General features: G+C 42.3%; 1 protein-coding gene and 1 long non-coding RNA gene across 5 annotated transcripts in view; one reads left to right on the top strand and one right to left on the bottom strand.

Annotated features, from left to right (window-relative positions):
- Nucleotides 1–21,613, bottom strand: part of PLCB1 (phospholipase C beta 1) — a 334,660-nt gene that overhangs the window by 51,732 nt on the left and 261,315 nt on the right. For all 3 annotated transcript variants that reach the window (XM_064647501.1, XM_064647499.1, XM_064647502.1), the window contains exons 22-31: nucleotides 19,907–20,011; nucleotides 19,039–19,148; nucleotides 13,940–14,072; nucleotides 13,094–13,147; nucleotides 11,477–11,696; nucleotides 8,160–8,337; nucleotides 6,271–6,347; nucleotides 6,092–6,181; nucleotides 3,872–3,929; nucleotides 2,689–2,775 (exon numbers count right to left, since the gene is read on the bottom strand). In XM_064647501.1, the coding sequence (XP_064503571.1) occupies nucleotides 2,689–2,775; nucleotides 3,872–3,929; nucleotides 6,092–6,181; nucleotides 6,271–6,347; nucleotides 8,160–8,337; nucleotides 11,477–11,696; nucleotides 13,094–13,147; nucleotides 13,940–14,072; nucleotides 19,039–19,148; nucleotides 19,907–20,011 (1,112 nt within the window). The remainder of the gene's footprint in view (nucleotides 1–2,688; nucleotides 2,776–3,871; nucleotides 3,930–6,091; nucleotides 6,182–6,270; nucleotides 6,348–8,159; nucleotides 8,338–11,476; nucleotides 11,697–13,093; nucleotides 13,148–13,939; nucleotides 14,073–19,038; nucleotides 19,149–19,906; nucleotides 20,012–21,613) is intronic.
- The window catches only part of LOC135410764 (uncharacterized), a 53,797-nt gene continuing 41,067 nt past the window's right edge, over nucleotides 8,884–21,613 (top strand). For both annotated transcript variants that reach the window (XR_010428866.1, XR_010428865.1), the window contains exon 1: nucleotides 8,884–9,497. This is a non-coding gene — a long non-coding RNA (uncharacterized LOC135410764). The remainder of the gene's footprint in view (nucleotides 9,498–21,613) is intronic.

Genomic DNA, 21,613 nt, shown 5'->3' with positions numbered 1-21,613 from the left:
CAAACATGTTTGTGGGAGTGGCTGGCCTGGTTACACACACACAGATTTGATTATAACACTCAATTCCTAGTTTCTGCAGCAGCAGAGATTAGTTTTTCATAAAGATCTCATCATTATTTACACAGACAGAGTATGACCTTTGGGCCTCACTAAAGCCAATGCTTGCCCTGACTTCAGCAGTACCACAAGAAGCTGAAGAACTGTTTCCAACCTTTTGCCTAAAAGCACCAGTTCAGGAAGTTTCCAGCTCTTATAGGAGAAAAAAAGCTTTTTGCTATACAATAGCCCTGCAAATGAAAGTTGCAAAACAGCCTCACATCCAAACATTAAAAAGAAATGACATACATGAGGGAGAGGCAGAGTTTAGGGAGTAAATCAGTCTCAAGTTAAGCACTTTCATCTTGACACATGGTATTTTAAACAAAAAAACCCCAAACCTCTGCCTCCAGTACAGGGAACTGACTTGCATCCAGTCTGTGCAGTTTCTAAAAACTGTTGTCTAAAATGTCAGCACTCTGAGGCAAATTTTCTTCTGGTGACCTCCACATGCCACAAGAGAGAAAGCTGCACACTCACACTTTGAGAAAGGCCAACAAAACCCCAGCAGTGTGGCAGCCCTGCTGGCAACACTTTGTGACACAGGATTCTTCCTGGCTGGGGAAGAGCTCTGTGCACAGAGTCAGAACACAACAAACTGTGAGTCAGTAATAAATAACCTCGTGGCAGTGACTGATGATGGCAAATCTGTCTCCAGTGGAATTATTGGGAAGAATACTGAAGATTCTTTCCCTCTTAATATATTAAGCTCTTTGTTTGGGGCCGAGTTGATACTGCCAGAAAACCCTTTTAACACGGCTAGCATAAATTTTAGTGGGTGTTTGAAGCAGGAGAGGTTGGGCTGTTAAAAAAGCAGCCCCCAGGAAGGCTGCTGCCTGCATAAAATACATCAGCTCTCCTCAGCTGGGAAATCATTTGATCTATTTTATATCACAGGCCCTGTCACTAAGGAAGCAAATATGGATATGAAATACGGACGCGAAGCAAAACATAAAAAGAGACTTAATAAAATGAGTAATTATGTTTTCCCTAAATCCTCTCATGCAAGCAAGAGGCACACACCACCATAAATCCAGCAAAGTGCCTGTTTCAGTGCGTGGGGAAGGAAAAAAAGCCCTGCAGCCAGGCCCTGGGAGACACATGTACTGCAGAGGGTGTCTCGGGAGGGCTGGAGAGTGATGAGCACTGCAGTGCTTTCACTGGTGGCCAGATCCAGGGGAAAACAGGGATCTGGAGCTGCTCTGTGCCATGACCTAACGCTTGGCACGTGGGCAGCTGATGGAAGAGTCTTACACTGCCAGTCCAGCACAGTCTTTCAAAACATAACTCAAGTGCTCAGTGACAAACTGTCAGTGCTTTGTGCTACTCCTCAGTACACCAATAAATTAAAAAAAAAATAAAATCAAGAATAAAAGAAAGAACACGAAGAGAAGTAATCAAGTGCTTAAGTATTGAGTAAAAGCCAGTGTTAGAAGTACTTGCAGATTATTCTTTGGCATTTTAAATTCCAATGTTTCAATTCCAGTTCACATGCCCAAGAAGCTCATGATCCTACAGCACCAAATATAAAACATAATATTATGTATAGTCTTTACACCCAGATGCCCACAACATCAAAAAGTTCCACCTCATTTATGAGCATGATTTTAAAAAGATGAGTGGGAAATTGGAAGTGCAAACATTTTTATTTTTCCAAACTACTGCAAACTTCTGGCTATTCAGACCTTAGCCTAATTTATTCTCTGGCTATTTCACAGAAATGACATGACAACACTGATTAATTCACACCCAGTGCTAGAATTCCAGCTGTAATACAAGCACAAAACATTAGGACTGTGGACACAGACAAGAAATGAAAAGTGAAGCTGAGGACACACGTCTGAGCAAGAGCAGAAGAAATGAAAGCAGACATGACACAATGGGCTGTGAAGGATTATACTTGGATATGAACTCTGCTGAAAACAAGTCTCCCTCCATATGGAAGTCTGATTACATAGTTCCCTACATCTTTCTACAGGAAAAATCACGGACAGGTGGAGGGCTCTGAGCCTTCTCCACTGAAGTCAAGGGCAAGACTGCCACCAGCTTCACTGGGAGCAAGAGTCAGCCCACAGTCACAAAGATCAGAACATGTATTTCAGAATGTCACAGTGCAGATGCAACACAAAAGCAAAGGGAGGAAATCCAGCAAGCAATGCAGAATATTGAGCACTATTATCATGGAAGAGCTCGTTGTTTTGCACAAAAATACATCCTGACCAACGACCACGAGCACCTGCGGGGGAGCATGCTAAGGAGATATCTCTTTTTCTTTTCAAATGTAAACTGTGTTTTGTTCCCGAACAGAGGAGGGAAGGGCACACTCTGCTGGCCAGGAGCACCTCTCACACTGAAGGCTTTTCAGCAACACGAGTGCTAAAACACTTAAGCCCAGTTTCTGACACCTGCACCTGGAGTGGTGCTCCACGCTAGGCTGCCACTTGACTTTTTTCACCCTGAATATCAGTGACGGTGGCTTTGAGGCTGCCAACGGATCCCCTCATGTTTAAACATCAGCCTACCTGCTGCAAGAACACTTTCTTCCCTGAAGGACACTTTTAGCAGTGTAACATATGTTCAAAAACTCTTTACCTTAGGCTTTTCATCCAGTATTTGCTGACGGATCTCCTTGTGTTTTTCTACAAGTTTCTCCTGCCTTTTACTCTGAGCATCTTCTAGCTGCAGAAACATAGAAGAGAAGCTTTTTTCAGAGACTGCACAGCCTCACTTTCCCATCTCTTTCCCAACAAACATGTCATCCATTAAAATCAGAAAGTTATCATCAAAACTATCAGTAATTCCAATATAAAATTACACACCACTGCTCTAACAGTTGGGTGTGAACAATGTATATCAGATTTCACACACGGGTTTTAGAATCAGAAATGTCTAAAGGACTTGCTGTAGACTCCTAATGCTATCAAAAGCATAATGCAGTTTTTAAAATTACATTATTTTGCTTTAGCTTTTCTTATACAAGCTGTGAGAGACGGACCCTGCTCCCAGAAGGGGATTTGCATCCTGGAGTCCTAAATGAACATGCTGATCAATTTTGGGCCCCATGTAATAAAGCACTCAGACATGGAATTAACTCCAACAGGAACTAAACATGCTTAGTTTGCTAATTCTTCAGCTTGCTTCCTAAATCAAGGCCTTCCTGAGAGAAACGAACTTTTGAACTGAACTATCTGTGCACTGAAATTAAGAGAAAATTCAATAGCTGCATATGTTTCACAGTGATTTCACACATCAAAACACTGCAGTGCACACTTTCAGCCCAGTGTAAACCACCCACAGCTTCAGAAAAGCTCAGAGCTAACACCTGTAATGAAATTCTTTGACTTGTGTTTACAGAGCTCACAGAATGCTTTTTACATTTCAGCAACTGTACAAATCCAATTAAAGTTAAAATATACTCTGCAATTAAATGTTTATTGACTTTCAGAGTTCCTTATACAATCTTTGCATTTAAACACAGAGCAACCAATTAAAAAAACTGTTACATTTTCCATGAGTACACAAAGGATATTCAAAGATGAAATTGTATTAAAATCTGCCTCTCTCAGCACCATCCCTCAAACACTGACTAATAATTAGCGAAGAATTGTCTGAAATCCCAGTTCTCCTTTAACTGGAATGGGAAGAAAAGTCTACGCTGCACCTGTGAAACATCAGTAGCTGCAGAAGCTCGAAATCTGCAGTTTAATATCACCCACAAGATGAAAGCTGATATTTTATCCCCACAAATGAAAAACAAACACATGGCCTGCCATACCCTCTTTATGTACTGCACCACCTCCTGGATGTAGGATCGGATCATTTCCGTCTTCTCTCTGGGGGGGAGCAATCAACAAGTTATTGTGGTCAATAGCATCACACCAAGGGATTTTAATGCCCTCACCTCTCTGTGATCTAATTAGGGCCATGTTGTGAATGTGGGGGTCTGACTAATTAACTTTGGTGTGCTTGCTGCAGGTGCCCCTGTAACATCTTCACTGTAGGAAGGGCTCAGACTTCCCCGTGCCCTGCACAACAACCCCCTGCTCTTCCACGACGGGCTTTTCCCACAGGATAACGTTTTCCAAGCGGTGCTGGTGTGGTGCTGGTGTTCCAAATCGGTCTGGGAGCACACACAGCCATCAGCAGACACACAGTGCCACGCTGTGGCACTTCATGGAGCAGAGAAACAGCCTCTGTCAGAGCAGGGACTGCTGGTGACAGCCAGGGACGGAGATCCCACGGAGAGCAGGGCACACGTGACTGGGGTCCCCACAGAAACTTGGAGGAAATACTTGAAGTCATTGTGTGAGACAATTATTTCGAAACCATCGGTCAAAGGCTGAAGACAAGACATAAAAGCATATAAAGTAACAATCTGTGGGTACTTCAGTTGACCAGTTTCAGGACAGAATTCTAAAACTGCTGTTCAGGTGGCACTAAAATCATGTGGTTTTAGGCAGCTACACAAGCCCGGGGTGGACTAAAGAAAATTAGGTAAGAACCATTAATACAATATACCATCTCTGTGCAAAATTCTCTCCCAAACCCGAGTAAAAAGCTTTAGATAAACAACAGCTGAGCCAGACTAACTGGAATGGGATTCACCAGAAGGTCTTGCTGCCCCCTGCCCTGCTGCCAGCGTGAGGACAAACTGTGTCACAGACAGAGGAAAGCTGAGTTTCCCATGTCATCCCCACCTCACCCTTCCCAAGGGCTCTTTAAAAAGCCTGGCAAAGGAAAGCCCTTGGGAAGAATGAGAAAAAAAATGAAAGGAAAACAAAAAAGAATTGCTACTTGTCTGTTCCTGAGCCTTTCTCGCTGGTGTCCCATTAACCTCTCAGCAAATCATTTCCTACTGCCATTGATTTTTTACTGCTGTAACATTTCCGTAATGCCCAACTACCTTTTTCTAATATGAATTCCAGGCCCCCCTGACCAGCTCTAACCATATTAAGTATTTCTCCCTGTTTTTCACAATCAATTATTCTCATTTTGTTATTCTCATTTTTTTTCCAGTGGACATTTATTAAAATCCTATAGCACTGATTCTTAAATCATCTGAAGCACTTCACCTCTTTCAGTGTTACCCAATACACAGATTGTCTGCTGAGAGGCTCCAAAACCTGGGTAACCCTTTTCACCTGTTGAAAACCACACACAGTTGTGCATTTGTTAGGTGGTAAACCCCAAACATTTCTGATTTTCTTTTTTGTTTTGTTTGTTCCTCTTGTATTTTTAACTGCCCTTAAATGCTACTAAAGACTGGTCACAAGAATAACAGTACAAGATAAAAAGGCTCCATTTTCTTTTTGAGCTACTTGCCAAAACAAATGAAGGAGGGCAAACAAACCTAGATGCTGTGCCCTTGGGAAGAATATAACCAACCTGCACAACTAGGGTTTGTGTTGTCTGGTGGTGCATAAGTGAAATTAATACTCCCGTCCTTGTTCAGAAAAACTGCACCCTCAGAGCTCAGCTTTCCTCTCTCTCCCACCCAAAGTGACACCAGCACTGGAGGAGAATCACTAGCTGAAAATATGAGGGGAATTTATCACAAAAGCAGAGTAAATCTAAAGTATGTTGTCGCTGTTTCTTCTGGAGAGAAACTTCGAGTTAAGAAGAAAAGATAACTCAGGAATAAAAATCTAAGTGAAGGTGAAATCATGCTCTGCAGGAACTGAAGCCACTAAGCCCATTTATCCTCAGAGGAGCAGTGTCTGGAATAACAGCATTTTGGGGGATTGCTCTGTCATGCCCCCACCCCACACACCAGCACCTCTGCTGCTGACCCAGGCTCCCCTGCTCCCAGAGCAGGAGATTAGATTAGTGCCAGGAAATGGAATTGGTATCGTGGAAGTCAGGACTCCACTGCTCTGGTCAGGTCTGACTAAAGGCTGCCTTCTGTTTAGGGTTGAGACCTTTCTCTGATTTTCCAGTTGGGAAAACTGTGGCCTCCTCATAACCTACAAGGATACAGATTCAGGGATATACTTACTCTTCCATTTGATTTTTATCCTTGGACTTTGCTTCTGTGATCTTCTCCTGCCTCTTCTTGTCCATTTTTTTCTTCAATTCTTTCTTTTCTCTGAAGCATAAAAAACAAAGGCAAGTTCAAAACGTATCTAAACAAACCCCCAAGGAGCAGCAATCAATGGTGAGGGGAACAGTGCTTACTTTTCACATGTTTCTTTTAGTTTCTTTAGTTGACTGTTCTGACACTCCTCTGCTACATCTGTCAGCTTCTGAATAAGCTAAAAAAAAAAAATCCCAAGAAACAAAATTGTGTATTTGCAGCGAAATCTTACACAGGCATCCAAGTTTCCTCAAAAGCCTGCAGCAGAAAGCATTACGCCATTCCCAGATTAATTCCCAGAGATCCAAAGCCAGTCAACATTCTTATCAGTGTAAACACATTATTAACTGGTGGGAGTTCAGCCAGGCTGGTGTGTGCCCGACCTCCACAGAAACTACTGTTTCTCTGTGCATCCAGGTGGTTCAGTTTCCCCACATTAAAATGTAAACCCAAAACATGTGTTGCGGATTTTACCTCTGCTAGGGATCGAAACGCCCGTGGTAATTCAGAGATGGCCACAAACTGAACCTGCACCACACAAATTACAAACTGAACTCCCGTGTCACTGAATAGCCAAGAAGCACAGATGAGCATAACCTGCATTTTGACAGCAGAATCATGGACTCAAAAGGATCTGAGTGGCTGGTTTGGAATCTGCTGCCCAGTGCTGGGTCCCACCTCATTTGTGCTGAAACCCCAAACCAAGTCCCAGCCCTGTGGTAGGGATGCTGATGGGAGAGGACACACGGACTTCAATGAACAGTGAATAAAGTGGGAAACAGGACCAATTTGGTTTAATCACCCCCCCCTAGTTTAAGTTTGATTTTGTAAAACAAACCCTGTCAGGGTGATGGGCCAGGAATGTATAATAATAATAATAGCTGGTCTGATCCAGCTTTTCATTCTTTAGATAAAAGGATAAAGGTACTGACAATAGGTTCAACTCTAAAAGAAAGACATCAGAGGGGATCTCACAGCTGCAAGGCAGATTTTAATTGGAATATTAAGTCCTGCACAGTTCAGAGGGAAAACTGTCTGAGAGTTCTGTGCTAAAATATGAATTTAGTCGGACACTGCGTGCCTGGATAATGCCAAAAATGTGACTTTGCTTTTGAGAAAGGCCATTTCCCATTTTGGAAAGAGAAATGAGTTACCTTACAATATAAGCCCAACTATGTGGGTCCAAAATGGCTCATTTTTATAAAAATTTAAATCTCTGAGCTGCAGCTCCCAACTGTTACTTGAATTTGTGCAAAGGCCTTGCTGAGACATATCCACACACATCACTCCTCTGATCTGCTCTTTTTGGACGTCAGGGCAGAGCAGACAGATCACTTCACCCAACAGTACTGAGGCAAAACATCAGGTAATCGAAAAAACCGCGAGAGGGGATTGTCTGGAGTTAAGAAACAGTTTGCACTCTCATAACACCCGTCAAAAGTATTCTTTTCTGCCTAAGAATGTCCTTTACTTCAGCTGCCATCTGCCCAAGCTCCTCTATTTCAGCTCAGAGGGCCTATGATCCTGCTGTAGCTGTCAGCCAAACTCCAGCTGTAAAAACACAAGCTGACTTGGACTAATGGACACAAAATATTTCTTCACCATGTACAGATTATGTCCTGCATCCCCTCAGAGCATTCATCTGCAACAGGAACACTCCTTGGCACGACTCTCTGTCCTGGGGAACGTTTGAATCTCTTCTCATTTATTTATTTTCATGGTGTTTCAATTTATTTTCCAGCTAATCCTGCCTCCTTGTGTGTTGTACAAAAAACAGGATCATCATCCAAAAGCTGCAGCAAACCGGGACTTATGTAACTAGAGGTAGTAACAGAGCCCTGTTGCCTTTCTGCCTTCCATGCAAAGCCTTCCAAGCTGCTGGAAGTGTTAGTGGCAAAGTGACACAAGGAAGCTCCATGTCATTCCAGTGTGCTGCCTTCACTGCCTGCCCCGAGCTGGCTGAGGGAAAGTAGAGCCATGACAAACGTACCAGTTTGATGTGCTCTCGTTTCTGGTACTTCTCACTGTAATACTGCTCCTGCCGGAGGTTCAGCAGCTGCTGCTGTTGCTTCTCCTTCAGCTCCACCAGCTTCTGGGTCATTTCAGAGTCCAGTGCAGCCAGTTCCTGCTCAATAGTTGAACTGTGGTCTGGGCTGCCCGTCTCAGACCTGCAAAGGCACACACACCCCCCCAAAGGTCTCAGTCACAAGGCATGGACACTCCGCCTCACTTACACCTTGTTTTTAAGGGTAATATTTATAAATATCCCATTAATAATTTCCTCAGCACCACAAGATAAGTGGTTTTAGCCCCAGTAAGTCCAATAATTTAACCTTTTAGGGAAAATACAGTATTAGCAGTTTATTAACAGGATGGCTATTGCTTTTAAACCTCATTTTACTGGCCCACCGCGGTGCTGTCAACCAGATCTAGTATAAATTAGCTATACTGCCAAGATTTCCCATAAACAGATGCTCATGGAACTTGTTTATCCCCTTCCAGTCACGTAACCTGAACTTCAAAGCTGCACAGCCTTCAGCAGAAACGGTGAATGCAAAGTATTTTGGAAACTGAGTCACCCTTGCCTGCACTCACAGCAATAAATTCAAAAGCCCGACTTTACATCTGCATTTATGAAACACTTGAAACGGCAGGAACATCCCTTTTTTTTTGGTATTTTGTCCCCCCTTCAGGAACTGCCATGCATAGCACATACAGAGGAAAGGGCTCCATGGATTTGCTGCCTTCGGAAGGGAAGTGAACACCCCGGTGGGGGGCAAAGCTCAGACAGGCAACACATGGGAGCAAAGGAACAACACATCAAGGAAGCTGAAAAGCAACACTAAGGAATAGTTTGGGTATATTTTACTCTTCCTTAAGACACAAGGAAGGGTGGATGTAACCGTGAAAGAAGACGTGAGGACACTAAACTGCTCAAGTGAAAAACAAGCAGCAAACCCAGTATCACTCTCAGACCAGCACTAAACCAAACCCAAGGAAAATATATTAAAAACTAAGACTATGCTGTGTCCCTGCTCTGCTGCTGTGTTTGCTGCCGTGCTCAGGTGTTAAATCAGTTGCCTGGGAAACGTCAGAACAGCGCAGGAGATGGACAAAACAACAAAACCTTGAACAGAGGGGGCTGACACCGGGAGAAAAATGAGTTTGCTACTCAGAAATGTGCAGGGATTACAATGCAGAGAACTTGCCACACTGGCTGCCTCTCTCCTCTCTCCCAGGTTCGAGTGTGCAGCTGCTGTCAATTTGAGTGGCTCCAACTGAAATAATGGGAATCTGCTTCCATCGGCCCGAGGACACAAATCCCAAGGTAGCCTCGTTTTATTTCTTGTATTTTTATTGTATTTGAATATTCTGCTAAGAGGTTAAGTGGTGTCAGTGTGATAGGTGAGGGGAATTTAAATATTACAGAGCCAGAAGACAGCATTAATGAATATGACAATCAGTGTATTATGCCATTACACATTTTAAAGCTGACATTCCTCTTGCATATTTGGGAAAAGGAATTCAGGCCTATTTCTAAACCCTGGCTCAAATACTATTTTTTTTACAAGACACAATCATTAAAGGGACTTCAGAACGACACCAACGAAACACTTGTGCATGTGGATAAATAAATATTTCAGACTTCCTGCAGACATTGAGTTTACTGAATCTGGGCTCAATTTTAGACAAGGGCATGAAGCACAGATTGCTTCTGAGCAGAGACAACACATTTTTATGGCTGTCTGATACAGGCACTCCTGATGAAGCAGTGATTTATACTTTGCAGTTAACAGGCAAATACCTTCAGTAATAATTTAAAATGATACAAATCGCCTTTTTCCTTGGGATGCAGGATTCCATTAGAAGGCTGCTGCTTGAGATAAAATGCACTTGCAGGTTTGAAACCCCCTACAAATGTATTCCTGCCTTTTAATAATGTAACCTCCAGTTTTTTAACCTTCAGACTTCTCTGTATCTGCTCATAAAACTTCAGGTCTCTGAAACCCCTGTGACAGCTCCACGGACTGGAACTGCCTGATATCAGGAATGATTTATGGTCAGATCATAACACAACAACAACAACAAAAAACAAAAATCCTTTTTTGCTCAAAGATAAACGAGTCATTTTACTTATTAGGTTTGATTTCCTGCTTAAATGTGAACAGAATATGGTAGAGAAAAGAGAAACATGACGTTGTTTTGTCTGTCACACACTTTGATGACAGAAAACACAGCAGATCAAACATCCCTGTGCCTGCAGTTGATAACCAGTCATTAAGGGAATTTATTAAACTCAAGTATAGAACATGGAAGCCCAAAAACTGGCAACAGTTAAGGCCAGCTGAATGTAGATATATTATGAGTGTCAAGCTCTTATTAAGCCCAATGACATTCTGTCATCAGTAGAGCTTAAATGAATAAGCTCCTGCCTAGGGACAAGTTATGGCCTGAATCCCAGTCACTTACATTTAGAGGGACTATCAACAAGCTTGGCAGCCAGACCATGCTTGCAGCTTTTTTCTCTGATGATCTCCTACCAAAAAGTATCAGTAATTTGTTTTTTTATTCAATGTCTTCATATTTAAGGACTGCAGCCATATCAGCTTCGTGTAAAAGTTAAAGGACTTCTGTGCTTACCTAATTACTTTAAAAAATAAATGATTTGTTAAAACAAGAATGATGCACCAACAGGAGGAATAAAAATTCAATTGCAAGAGTATCAGACACCGATTGGATCTATGTGTGTGTGTTTGCCAGGAGTTAAGAACTGACTTTTATTAATATACAGTTCCTTGTCATAGGAACAAGGCAATAATTGTGTGAAGATCAGTAAGTCATTGCAGTCTTTTGTATTTGAAACTGAAAATGATAAATACAACTCTCATTTTTTATTATTACCTAAACAAAAAATATAAAAATCGTACCAAAACACACAAAGGGACAGGGTGATGCAAGGTTTGGGAAAAGAGAGAGCACAGAAGGAGTGTGCATGCAGAAGCAAAGCCAGGCAGTCAGTAAGACACTCCCCAAGTGTTCTGGATCAATCATGATTTAAATGGTAGTCAGATCTTAATAATCTTCAGGTGTTTCTTTTCTCTAATTCTACATCTGATGCCCTCTGCTCTATCACGAGTTTTTTCCAAGGCTCTCACTTGGAGACAATGCTCTCATCCCCATTAACTAGGGATCTTGCTGCTTTTGATTTTTTCTGTGCTCTAATGTCACCTCCATTTATTGTCTACTAGAAAAGAAGACTTGAGTAAAGACCTCTAATACCAAGATCAGGAAAGCTGCTTAACATACCTTTTCTTGCTGTCTCTTTTTGCTGTTTTTTCTAAAACTGCTCTTCTCCTCAGGTAGTCATTTTGGATTTCATTATACTTCGCAGTGTGCTCTTTGATGAGGTCGGTGGTTTTCTTGTGGTGCCTCTTCACAAGGTCCTTCATTTCCTTGTAGTGCTTCTTCTGAAGCTTAACAAAAGCTTTCTGTTGTTTCAGCTCCTCAATAGTCTGTGCTTCCACTTCTACAATGACAATAACAAAAGCCACTTCAATTTTCTAACAACGCACGATTTCAATCAGTGAAGCCAGGAATGAAACAAAGCCTGTTCACTGTGGGTAAATTAAATGATAGCATAAACTAACTGAGTAGATTTACCTGGAAATAAGGTAACTAGACTGAAAACACTGTGGCAAATTTAATTGACAGGAGTGAGAAGAGAGATGAAAATTTAGAACACCAAGAAGCGTAGCAAAATAAAATCCTTCTGCTTTCTTTCCTCAACCCCTTTCAGATGGTAAAGATTTTCATCAGCCCAACATATAAAAACATGATCTTACATAGATATGACCACAGGTCCTTTTTGTACCCACTGTCCCAACACTTCAGGTCTCCCTTCCCTCTGGATGGACCCTGTTAACATTCTGATGCCTAAACCCCCCTTAACTCCCTGCTCTCCTGCCTTGACCTGGGCACTGGCTGGAGGCATCTGTCCCAGTATCCCCATGGAATCTCAGGAGAGACTTCACTTCTCTTGGTGGAGACTCTGCCTCAGGAGAGTCAGAGGGCCCTGGCTGCCAGTCCAGCCAAGGACTGGTGGCTGAACGCCGAGCTCACCCCAAAGCAGAATTCAAAACCACAACGGGCTTGAAGGAATGACGACTTCCATGATTTGGGGTCACAGCTCTGGAAAAGGCAGGCTGAAGATCCCTCTCCAGACAGCAGATGGATTGTGGGAGGCCAGCAAGTGCTCCCACACTCCAGGCCAGGCTCTTTCTACTGCACTGAGGGAGACTGAGTAAGAGGCAAACAACACACAGAATATCACATCTTACCTGTTTTCCACATCTAAATGTAGGTCTGCACAGGATTTGGGCATGGAGTGGGTTCTAATGTAGAAGAACAACTATAAAATCAACTGATTCATGGGATTTGCAATCTAAACTAACTCCAAGCTGGAGGACATGGCTCCCAGTTGAACCCTAGGCCCCATGTAACTGGCAGGCCAGTTTGCTCAATGAAATGGTAATTTTCAGCTTTGCAGGAGCACTGGGAACACTGCAAGGCTAATGAAGATAAAATGGTTTCACTCCTATTCACTATATTCAGGAAGAATTTAGCTCCTGTTCTCAGAATAATGCTGGTCTTTTGTCTGCATTAGATGGTAACTTGGTGCTTGTGAAACTACAACAATGGGATATTTTTTAAAAATTCCCTCTGGCACCCCATCTCATGGAATGTACTCAAACATTTAATAACTTCAAATCTGAGGAAGAAAACATGGCACGTACATTTTCTAGGAGTTACTGCAGTCCTAATCACTCAAAGAAATGCCTAAGCCAGGGGGGCTATTCCATAAAAAAACCATTTTCCTGACAAAAAAGCACGTCACTCATGCAGTGTGACCTGTGCATTTATTACCTGTGAGGACACTCTGAATAAGATCTTCTGTCTTGGCAGGCGCTTTCACCGAACCTGGAGGTAAAAGAGATGAGTAGTTCTAATTCTTTTACAACAAGAGCCATTATTGTGCTGCTTGACTGGGTGTCAAAACATGGCAGGTGACACAGGACACACACTGACATGGGCATTTATTAACCATTTGAGAAAGCACACCTTGAGCTGGACAACAACATAACCCTGGGAAGGAACACGAAAAGGTGACCTTCCAAAAACCCACCTGAGCTTTGCTGGTTTATTTATGAGGGGAATGGTACTGAACTCCCTCACAGGAGTCATTTAAGTGGCACTAGGCTGACAGTGTGACCGCCCTGCATTACGAGGTCAGTGCAAAATCTCTGTACACAAGGAGGATCCCGCTCCTTGGAAGTCAGTCAGACCAAGCCTGTGCAGACTGCAGTCATAAAATTACAAACACTGTGATCTGACAAGCATTTGTTATAGAAGGTATGTCCACAGAAAACACAGATAAGTACCTAAGACTGTTTTTGTGTGTGTGTGGAGCAAGATGTAATTACGTGCATAAATTGGGCAGATTTGTAAAAACAATTCCAAGAGATTCCTTGCACTTGCAACAACAATGACAACAACAAAACCCAGCACACTTTGCTGCCTGTAATGAATTTCAATTTCACAGCAAAAGCAACCCTTAAATAGAAGATATTTGTATATCTGAAGAAGACAAGCCCTAACAGCACAGAAAAGTGGTGGGAAAGTTTCTACCTATTTTATCCAACCAAACCAAACACACACAACCCCCCTTTGTTCTTTAAACACAAAGCACTTGTAAAATTGTTATTTTTTAACCTGGTGCTGGTTGGCTGTGGACAACCTGAGTTGCTGGTTTCGGTGTAAGAGAGGCTGTGTAATTTACTCCATTCTCTGCTGGTGTTGGCCTTGGTTCACTGTTAGCTTCAGATGGTGCATCTCCATGGTCAATCTGAAAATGTACAACGATTTTCATTATTCTCCCCAGCCAATGGGCTTAATTTGTTTGCAGGTCTACTTTAGGCTCCTTTCTTTAAATGTAAAATTCTGTAAATGTTACATCTAAAAATCATCCTAAAAGAAAACAACAAAAAAAGATACCTTTAAGAGCCACAGTAGCCCAGGTGGCTCATTTCTGCAGGGTAGATTTCAAGAAGAAATAGAGCATGTTTTATTCTGAAAAAGTATTTTAAGTGGATATAACTCATCAGGGACATTGTTCAGTACAGTATGCATTAGCTGCACCAGATGTGAAACCCGTATTTTATTGAAAAGCACTGTTCTCTGCCATAAAATCTTTCTAGAAATAATGTGGGTGCTGGCATGAAAATGCTGCTCAAATCCCTGCTGTGAACAAAATGTGTGCACAAAATTACTTTTAAATTTCATAGACAGACACAGCACTATCATTAATCACCACTCTTCCAGAACACTCTTCCATACTTCTGATTCCCAAGATCCTACATTCTTGTAATTACACTCCAAGGATAATATGTAAACAGTACCTCCATCCTGCTGCATGAATACATCTGTGGTATCCAAATATTTAAGCATTTTCCACGATTTTTTCCTCCTCTCCAGTCTCCTTAAGGCTCAGGCTTTCAGTACCACACACTGCTCATCTCACAGTTTTCCCTGTGAGCACGAGGTTTTAAGCAAGCCCGCAGCACTGAGCGAACAGAAGGTCATTCAAAGCAATTCCTATCTGGAAATGGCCAGGCCCTGCTTCCTGCTGTCCCTGCGAGGGGCCAGTTGCCATGGTGTCCTCGGGGCAGTTCTGGATTTGTTCCCTCAGCTGCTTCCATTCCACTCTTTGATGGTAATCACGTTGCATGCAGAGGCAGGATACCACAGTTGTTGTTTTTCCTCTCCCCCTCCCCGTGACCACTCCAGACTTTGCAAAATCTCAGCCTGCACTGCATCGACAGAGGCAAAATGCATTTTGGTCTCACTGCTCCTGCTGCTGGTTCCCTTCAGCCTGGCCCTGACAACACACTGTGTGCTGCAAAATAATTTCTGTCTCAACAGCTGATTTCTACCAAAATTACAGGAGAGACAACTGATACAATTGAAATCCAGTGCCAACAACTTCATTTATATCAAGCAGGAATAACTGCAGTAAAATATGGAAAACCACGGCCCAGCCAACATTTATGACAGAGGAAGTGTGACTGGCAAAAGCTGTAGCTGTGACAAACACACACAGATATGGTTATGGTTATCCCCCTTAATTCTCCTAAAAATACTCCTCACAGGCTGCAATTCATTAGTTTAATAAAAACAATACTTAGATCATCAACATTTAATACAAATAAAGCTGGAATTCCTGACTTCTGGCAGGTCTGTGCCCCAAAAGTCACTGCATGGGGAAAGTGGGTATTTTCTTTTTTGGAGACTAGGTTTGTATGTGCTCCAAAATGCTGCATCACAGCTTGTTGAGAAACTATTAATGCAGCCTGTCAGTTTTGGACATGAAACAGCTGTTTTCAGAAACCAAAGCAGAAACGTGAGACGCGATCACGAAGTGAATAAAGAGTAATTTTCACTACATCAAGCAGTCTAATCTCATTAAAAAGCACTTTCTCTTCTCATAATTCATCACTCAGAATGCCAAAGTAAACACGATTTTTCCTTGGTGGAGAATATTTCAGGCTCCTTTTAAAACATGACGTAATCCACACCTTTTAATTTATACTCTCAATATTCTCAGAAGCTGGTTTCCATTTCACACGTTGCCATGTCCTTTGCAATACTTAGTAAATACTTAGCAAATATATATAAATATAAATATATATATATTTACTTAGTAAATATACTTAGTGTATTTACTAAGTAGAAAGAGACATACCCATGTGCATGGATACGGTCTGTTTTTATTTCTACAGGCAGAAGGAGCTGTATTCCCAATGTACTGGGATTGAGGGGGGGTCAGTTCATAAACCAGTTTGCCTCCATCCTCTTTGGCAAAGCATAACCCAGTGTAAGCAGCTCTCTGTAAGAAGTGTCAGATCAACTTTATTTCCATTACTGTACCTCGGTGTGATCGTTATGACTTGCAAAATTGTGCCTGAATTTTCAATTTAAACAGTGGTATCAGATGTGCAAAGCGCAGCTGCTCTCTCAGAGATGTTTTGTTGTTTGCTGCCCCTATCAAAATAATTTTATTTAACCAAAAAAGCCGAATGGCCTCATCTGATTTATACCCAGGCATGCAAAACAACGGTTTCCATTTCAACGCTGTTTTATGGGCATAAACAACAGGTCAGACACATTAATGAGCCAGGAAGGCCTCCTGACTCCAACTCTGTGGTGGGAATTAGCAGGCAGCCCCAGGGACATTCCACCAGCAGGCACAGCCAAAATGCATTTTACTCTGTCTGGCTTTTCCCAGGCCCCTACACACTTCTGCTCCCGTGGCTGTGGGGTGAAAATGTACAAGCTAGTTACATCAAACTACTTCAGGCTGGGATTAACTCTTCCCAAGGAAATTTCTTTGCATTATTCCTCCTGTCTGTAAAGGACAGTAGGCAGGGGAAGACAAGACCACTTTTATGCTCCTAAATATTTACAAATTATTCAGTTAAACACAGTTTAAGGTGCAAAACCCACAGTGCAGGTATTAACATCCTCCAAGAACAGTTGTTCCAAGGCCAGGCTGGAAAGCAAGAACTGATCAGAAAGGTAAAGGAAGAATTCCTGTTACACTTAATGCTGGGAAATTTGCAAAGAAGTACAGAAAAGCTGCTGGAAGTTCTGTAAGTTCTTTGGCATTCTTTGTTTCTGTAATTACACTGATTATCAATAGGCAGTGTAACGTGAAGCCCAAAGAAAGGCTGATTTACTTGTTCAAAACAACTCACTATTAGGCAGCTTATTTGACTACTGTTCTGCAAGGAGCCTGAGGAACTTCCTTGAGAGTTTGAGTCTAAAGTTCTAGATAGCAAACCAAAAAACCCCTTAGTTTTCCTCTGACAGCTGCAAGAACCCAGCTCAGGGGAAGCAAAGAGGTGTGGGGAGGTGGAATCTGCGCTGGGAGACAGCAGAGCTTTGCACACCATCATTTGTGGTGTGTAAATTTGAAACTGGGCATTGGAAAAGTGAATCCAGGTGCACTTATGGGTACTTTTCTGGCAAGCACACCTGGGTTTATTCAGCTGCGTTGCCAGTGAATGCACTTGCAATTATTAATCGGTGTGATTGTCACGGGCCAGTGTAAGTGAAGAAAACAGTCAGGCCCAGATGAAGAAAATGTTACCATCACAAAAAATTGTAAGGTAATTCATGATTTCCAAGTACAGACTGGCTGCACATCTTACCCAGGATGTGCCTTTATAAATAGAACAGTGGTGAATTCAGGTTGCCACTTGAAGCAGCACTTCCATACCTGTGCCTGGATACTGCAGCCAACTCAACCACTCCCCATTTTTAGCAAATGCACGGCCACAATCACTACAGTTTTCTTTTACAGCATATTTCTGTGCTACCCCAAAACAGCTCCTTTAGGAGCTTCCAAGCTCCCTGACACACAGTAGCACTACAAGTCATCTTTCCTTCTTCCTATTTGCTGTAGAAGATACTTTAGGACAGAATGTTTCCAACTAACAAATAAGCCTGTACACACTAGGAAAATCTGTAGGTTTTCAAAAGTAAAAATGACCTCTAAGGTATTGAAAAGATTATGTTAAAAAAACCCTCTTTGCTATTAATATAGAATCTCATGTGTAGAGTGTCCTAGATAAATGTCTAAGATACTATTGAGCATTTCACAGTGTCCTCATTCAGCAGAACTTGTGACACTGCACAAAGAGTAAATTGTTGGCCACTGAATTGTAATGACTTTCACTCATCTGGTCTGCTTTGGGAATGTATTCTTGGTTACAAAATCTAGTTCAGTGAGGTTCTGTGCATCTGAGAATTGAAGAAGACAGGCACCAGAGCTGAGGGCAGCTTAGGATTACAAAGCGTTTCTCCATCTTCACCAGACACCTGCACCAAGTGCCTTTTGATTCACACAGTGAACATCTGACACAAGCAATGTTTGAAAGGCAAAGCTGATATTTGCAAACACTAGAAGATGTCCCAGTGACAATGTCTGGGACAGAGAGAACGTCTGAATGTGTACAGAGTTCCTCAGATCCAAAGCTGAACCGTCAGGATTCTCAGTTATGCTCAGAGTAACATCTGTGCATTTGTATGCACAACACCTTCAATTATACACAAAAACAGGTTTACAGGTCAGTCTGTAGGTAACCACATTATCCAAATAGATACCTAACAACTGGAATTGTGGCTCCCACAGCTTTCAGCTAAGCTACAACAGGCCTGAACATTTACTGACTATGGTCTCCTCCTCCCTCTTCATCACTCTAACATCTATGAAGGGTTGGATCAGTTGAACTCCAGAGGCTCCTTCCCACCTAAATAACTGTATAATCATCCTCTGTCTCTGTAGGACACATTTGCTTGCAGTGAATATACAGAGAAACAATCATCTAAGCTACATTAATGTTTCTCAACAGAGTAAGCTCTCCAGAATCAGTCTGAAACTCTGTACAATTTTTAACATTTTCAGGAAAGGCCACTGACACAGAGTTGAGTATTCTGTAAGGGGAACCAGCATCACACAGCAAAACAACATGCAATGACTTACAAAGATTTCAGTTACTACATAACAGAGTTGTACAGCATACACACAACATGGCTTTTCATTTTCTTTACCTCTGAACAAGTTCTCCTCAGTGCACAGCATGCTGCCTTCAGCGAAACCACATACACGGTGCAAAGCTCCTTGGCTGTGGTGTTACCTGAGTCTCATTCTACAGAAGAACTTTACATACAGTCTCCAAGGATTTCCAATATTTATCTTTCTAAGCAAAATAATGCAGCATAACTTTCAGAGGCTCAGAAACCTCCCTTACCTCTTTCTTTACCTCCTCCTCATCTTCCAGAGTCAGTGCAGCCAGTTGCTTGGCTCTCTGCTCCATCAAGTTTACGTATCTGATTGGATTGGATAAGGCCTCAATCACATCTAGAAATAAGGCAAATACTTGAGTTTCAAAGCCCTCCTGTTATGGTTCCAGTGCTCCTCAGGGTTTAAGAAAGAGGCAGTATTTTCCACACAGGTCTGCTGCTGATAGATACTCCTAGGACCCAGAAAGAGCAGTGGAGGGGAAGACACCACCATGTACAAATACAAACCCTCTTTGATTTTGTGCTTGGGTCTCACGGGTGTGCATTTTCTGCAGTCTTTTTATTACACATTTTTGAAGCTTACAGCATCAGCCCATTAGGATCCTGCCTCACATGAGGCACAGAGAGGCAAAAAGTTCTGTAAAAGTTCCGTCGTTTAAGAAAACTGAAATAGCTACACAGAATACTGTTTTTCACTGGAGATGGTCTTTCACAGTATGGCATTTAAACCTATCCTTGTTTGCAGCCAATGCCAAAATACAATTCTCTACCTTAAGCACAGCTCTTTGCTTAGGGAACAGTTACACCCCAGTGTGTCGTGCAAGCAAAGTTTCATTTGTGTTCCAATGGCAAATGCCCGGGGTATTTCCTCCTTTAGAGTCTGCTGAAAATAAAAGAGTTGGCCCTAATCCCAAACCTCAGGCAAGTCCCTGTAAATCAGGCCATCTCCTGCCAGTGATGAGACAGAATGATCCATCAGATGCAGGCCTTTATTCACAGGGCTGTTATCCCAATCTGGCAAGTCATCTACACCACATGTATTTTGTGTTTCAATTAACCTTTATATTCCCCAGTAGGAAAATGTCACCAAATTACCTGCATAAGTATCAGGTACATAGTCTTTGACCTCTATGTACACAAAGAGGGCTGGCAGTGTCAAAGGCTGGTTCCTCTCATTCCTCAAACAGATGTAGTGATAGCCTGCAAAATAAAGAGACAGCCAGTTCAGAAAATAAACCCTTCCACAGGCATTTCCAATGTAATTGTGTTATCATTTGTTATTTATAGTGTGGCTCCAACTAAGCAGCCAACTCCAGGGACTTCTGGAAGGGAAAGATTTACCTGAAGGGTCTCAGGGGGAAGTTCACAGACACAGGACTCTTGGATAGGCACATGACGTTGCCTTTTAAAATCATATTTTCCCTTTATTTTTACATACGTAAATAATGCTGAAAATTGTAATTTATTTAATTTTTTATGCATTCTGTTTTATTACCTTTGTCTGGATGCTTTTTAGTTTTGTAGCTCTTTCTCAATTTTCAAGAGTCTTCCATCAAGTTAGCTCCCCAAAATGCCTCACTGTACATTCAGACACATTACTGACAGTTTAAAGACGGTGATGGAAGTGCACAGGAATGGGAGAAAAGGAATTCCAGCCCCACCAAACTCACACAGCATTGCAGTGCTGCAAAGCTGCACCCTCTGCCTCACAAATTGGTGTCTCTCTCACCATGCCTGAGGCTGCTCTCTTAAGGCATGGATTGGGAGCTGCACACGTGGGCAGTGTCAGGATACGAGTCATGAGCAGGATGCATTTATCTGGGGGAATCTTGGCTGATGGGAACAACTCCCTCTCCAAGTAACAGCTAAATCCTTGCTTTGGGAATAATGGTAACTCTGTGGATTTGTGTGACAGTATCATACAGTTTTCAACAGCATCTCAGCAAAGAGAGAAATTACACACTACAAAGGGTTCTCAGTTCTCTCAACCTCCTCCAGCAAATTTTCAGTATTTAAATAAACTAACCCCAACATGCTGCTCTCCATCACATGGTGTAAACTAATGATTACTCGAGTCAAAAGGACAGAAAATAGGCCTGTGGGTAACAGCTCTCAGAAGTCCTTGCATGATTTCACACAGTGGTCTTTGTTCTAAGGAGCACAAGCTCAAAAGCAGGTCCAGGATTCGGTGATGTGATGAATGGACTCTGTGCTGCACGTAGGGCAAGGCTCATGAGAGGGGACCCGTGGCCAGAGCTCACTTTTACCACAGGGGGGAAATCCCTCTCATCCCCCTTCTCCTCTCCAATCACCCAGCTTCCTCTGGAGCTTGGCAGATCCCCCATGAGGCAGTTACAGCCACTGAGCCAGCAGAAAATGCAGCTGGGCTAAAACAGCTTTCTGCTGGATTGATAAACTGAGTTGGCTCATGAAAAAGGTGTGGAGATTCTTCTTCAGGAATAATATGGGCAACTGTAAGATACAGAGACAGGCGAGTTTTATGCTACTGCTGGGACTGACTAGATAAGGTACAGATAGAGATATTCTTCCTTTTGCAGTGTGAGTGAAGCTGGAAGCATGTTTATGGCCCATATGCTTGCCCTAATTTAGTTTCCTCCCCTCACTGGAAAAGCTGGCACTGAATTTGAACACTCCTCTTGCTCAAACTGCCAATGTCACTGCATCCTTCTGAAAAAGGATCTCTAACAAGGCTCTGGCCTGGAAAACAAGGGCTGAGCTGTTGCACAAGACAATTCCCATTTAAGTGGCCACTAATTATAACAGAAATAATAATATAATTTA

The sequence above is a fragment of the Pseudopipra pipra genome, chromosome 3 (genome assembly GCF_036250125.1).
Source record: "Pseudopipra pipra isolate bDixPip1 chromosome 3, bDixPip1.hap1, whole genome shotgun sequence".
Taxonomy (NCBI): Eukaryota; Metazoa; Chordata; class Aves; order Passeriformes; family Pipridae; genus Pseudopipra; species Pseudopipra pipra.
The sequence above is the reverse complement of the archived record's forward strand: the minus strand, read 5'-3'. Positions and strand labels throughout refer to the sequence as shown.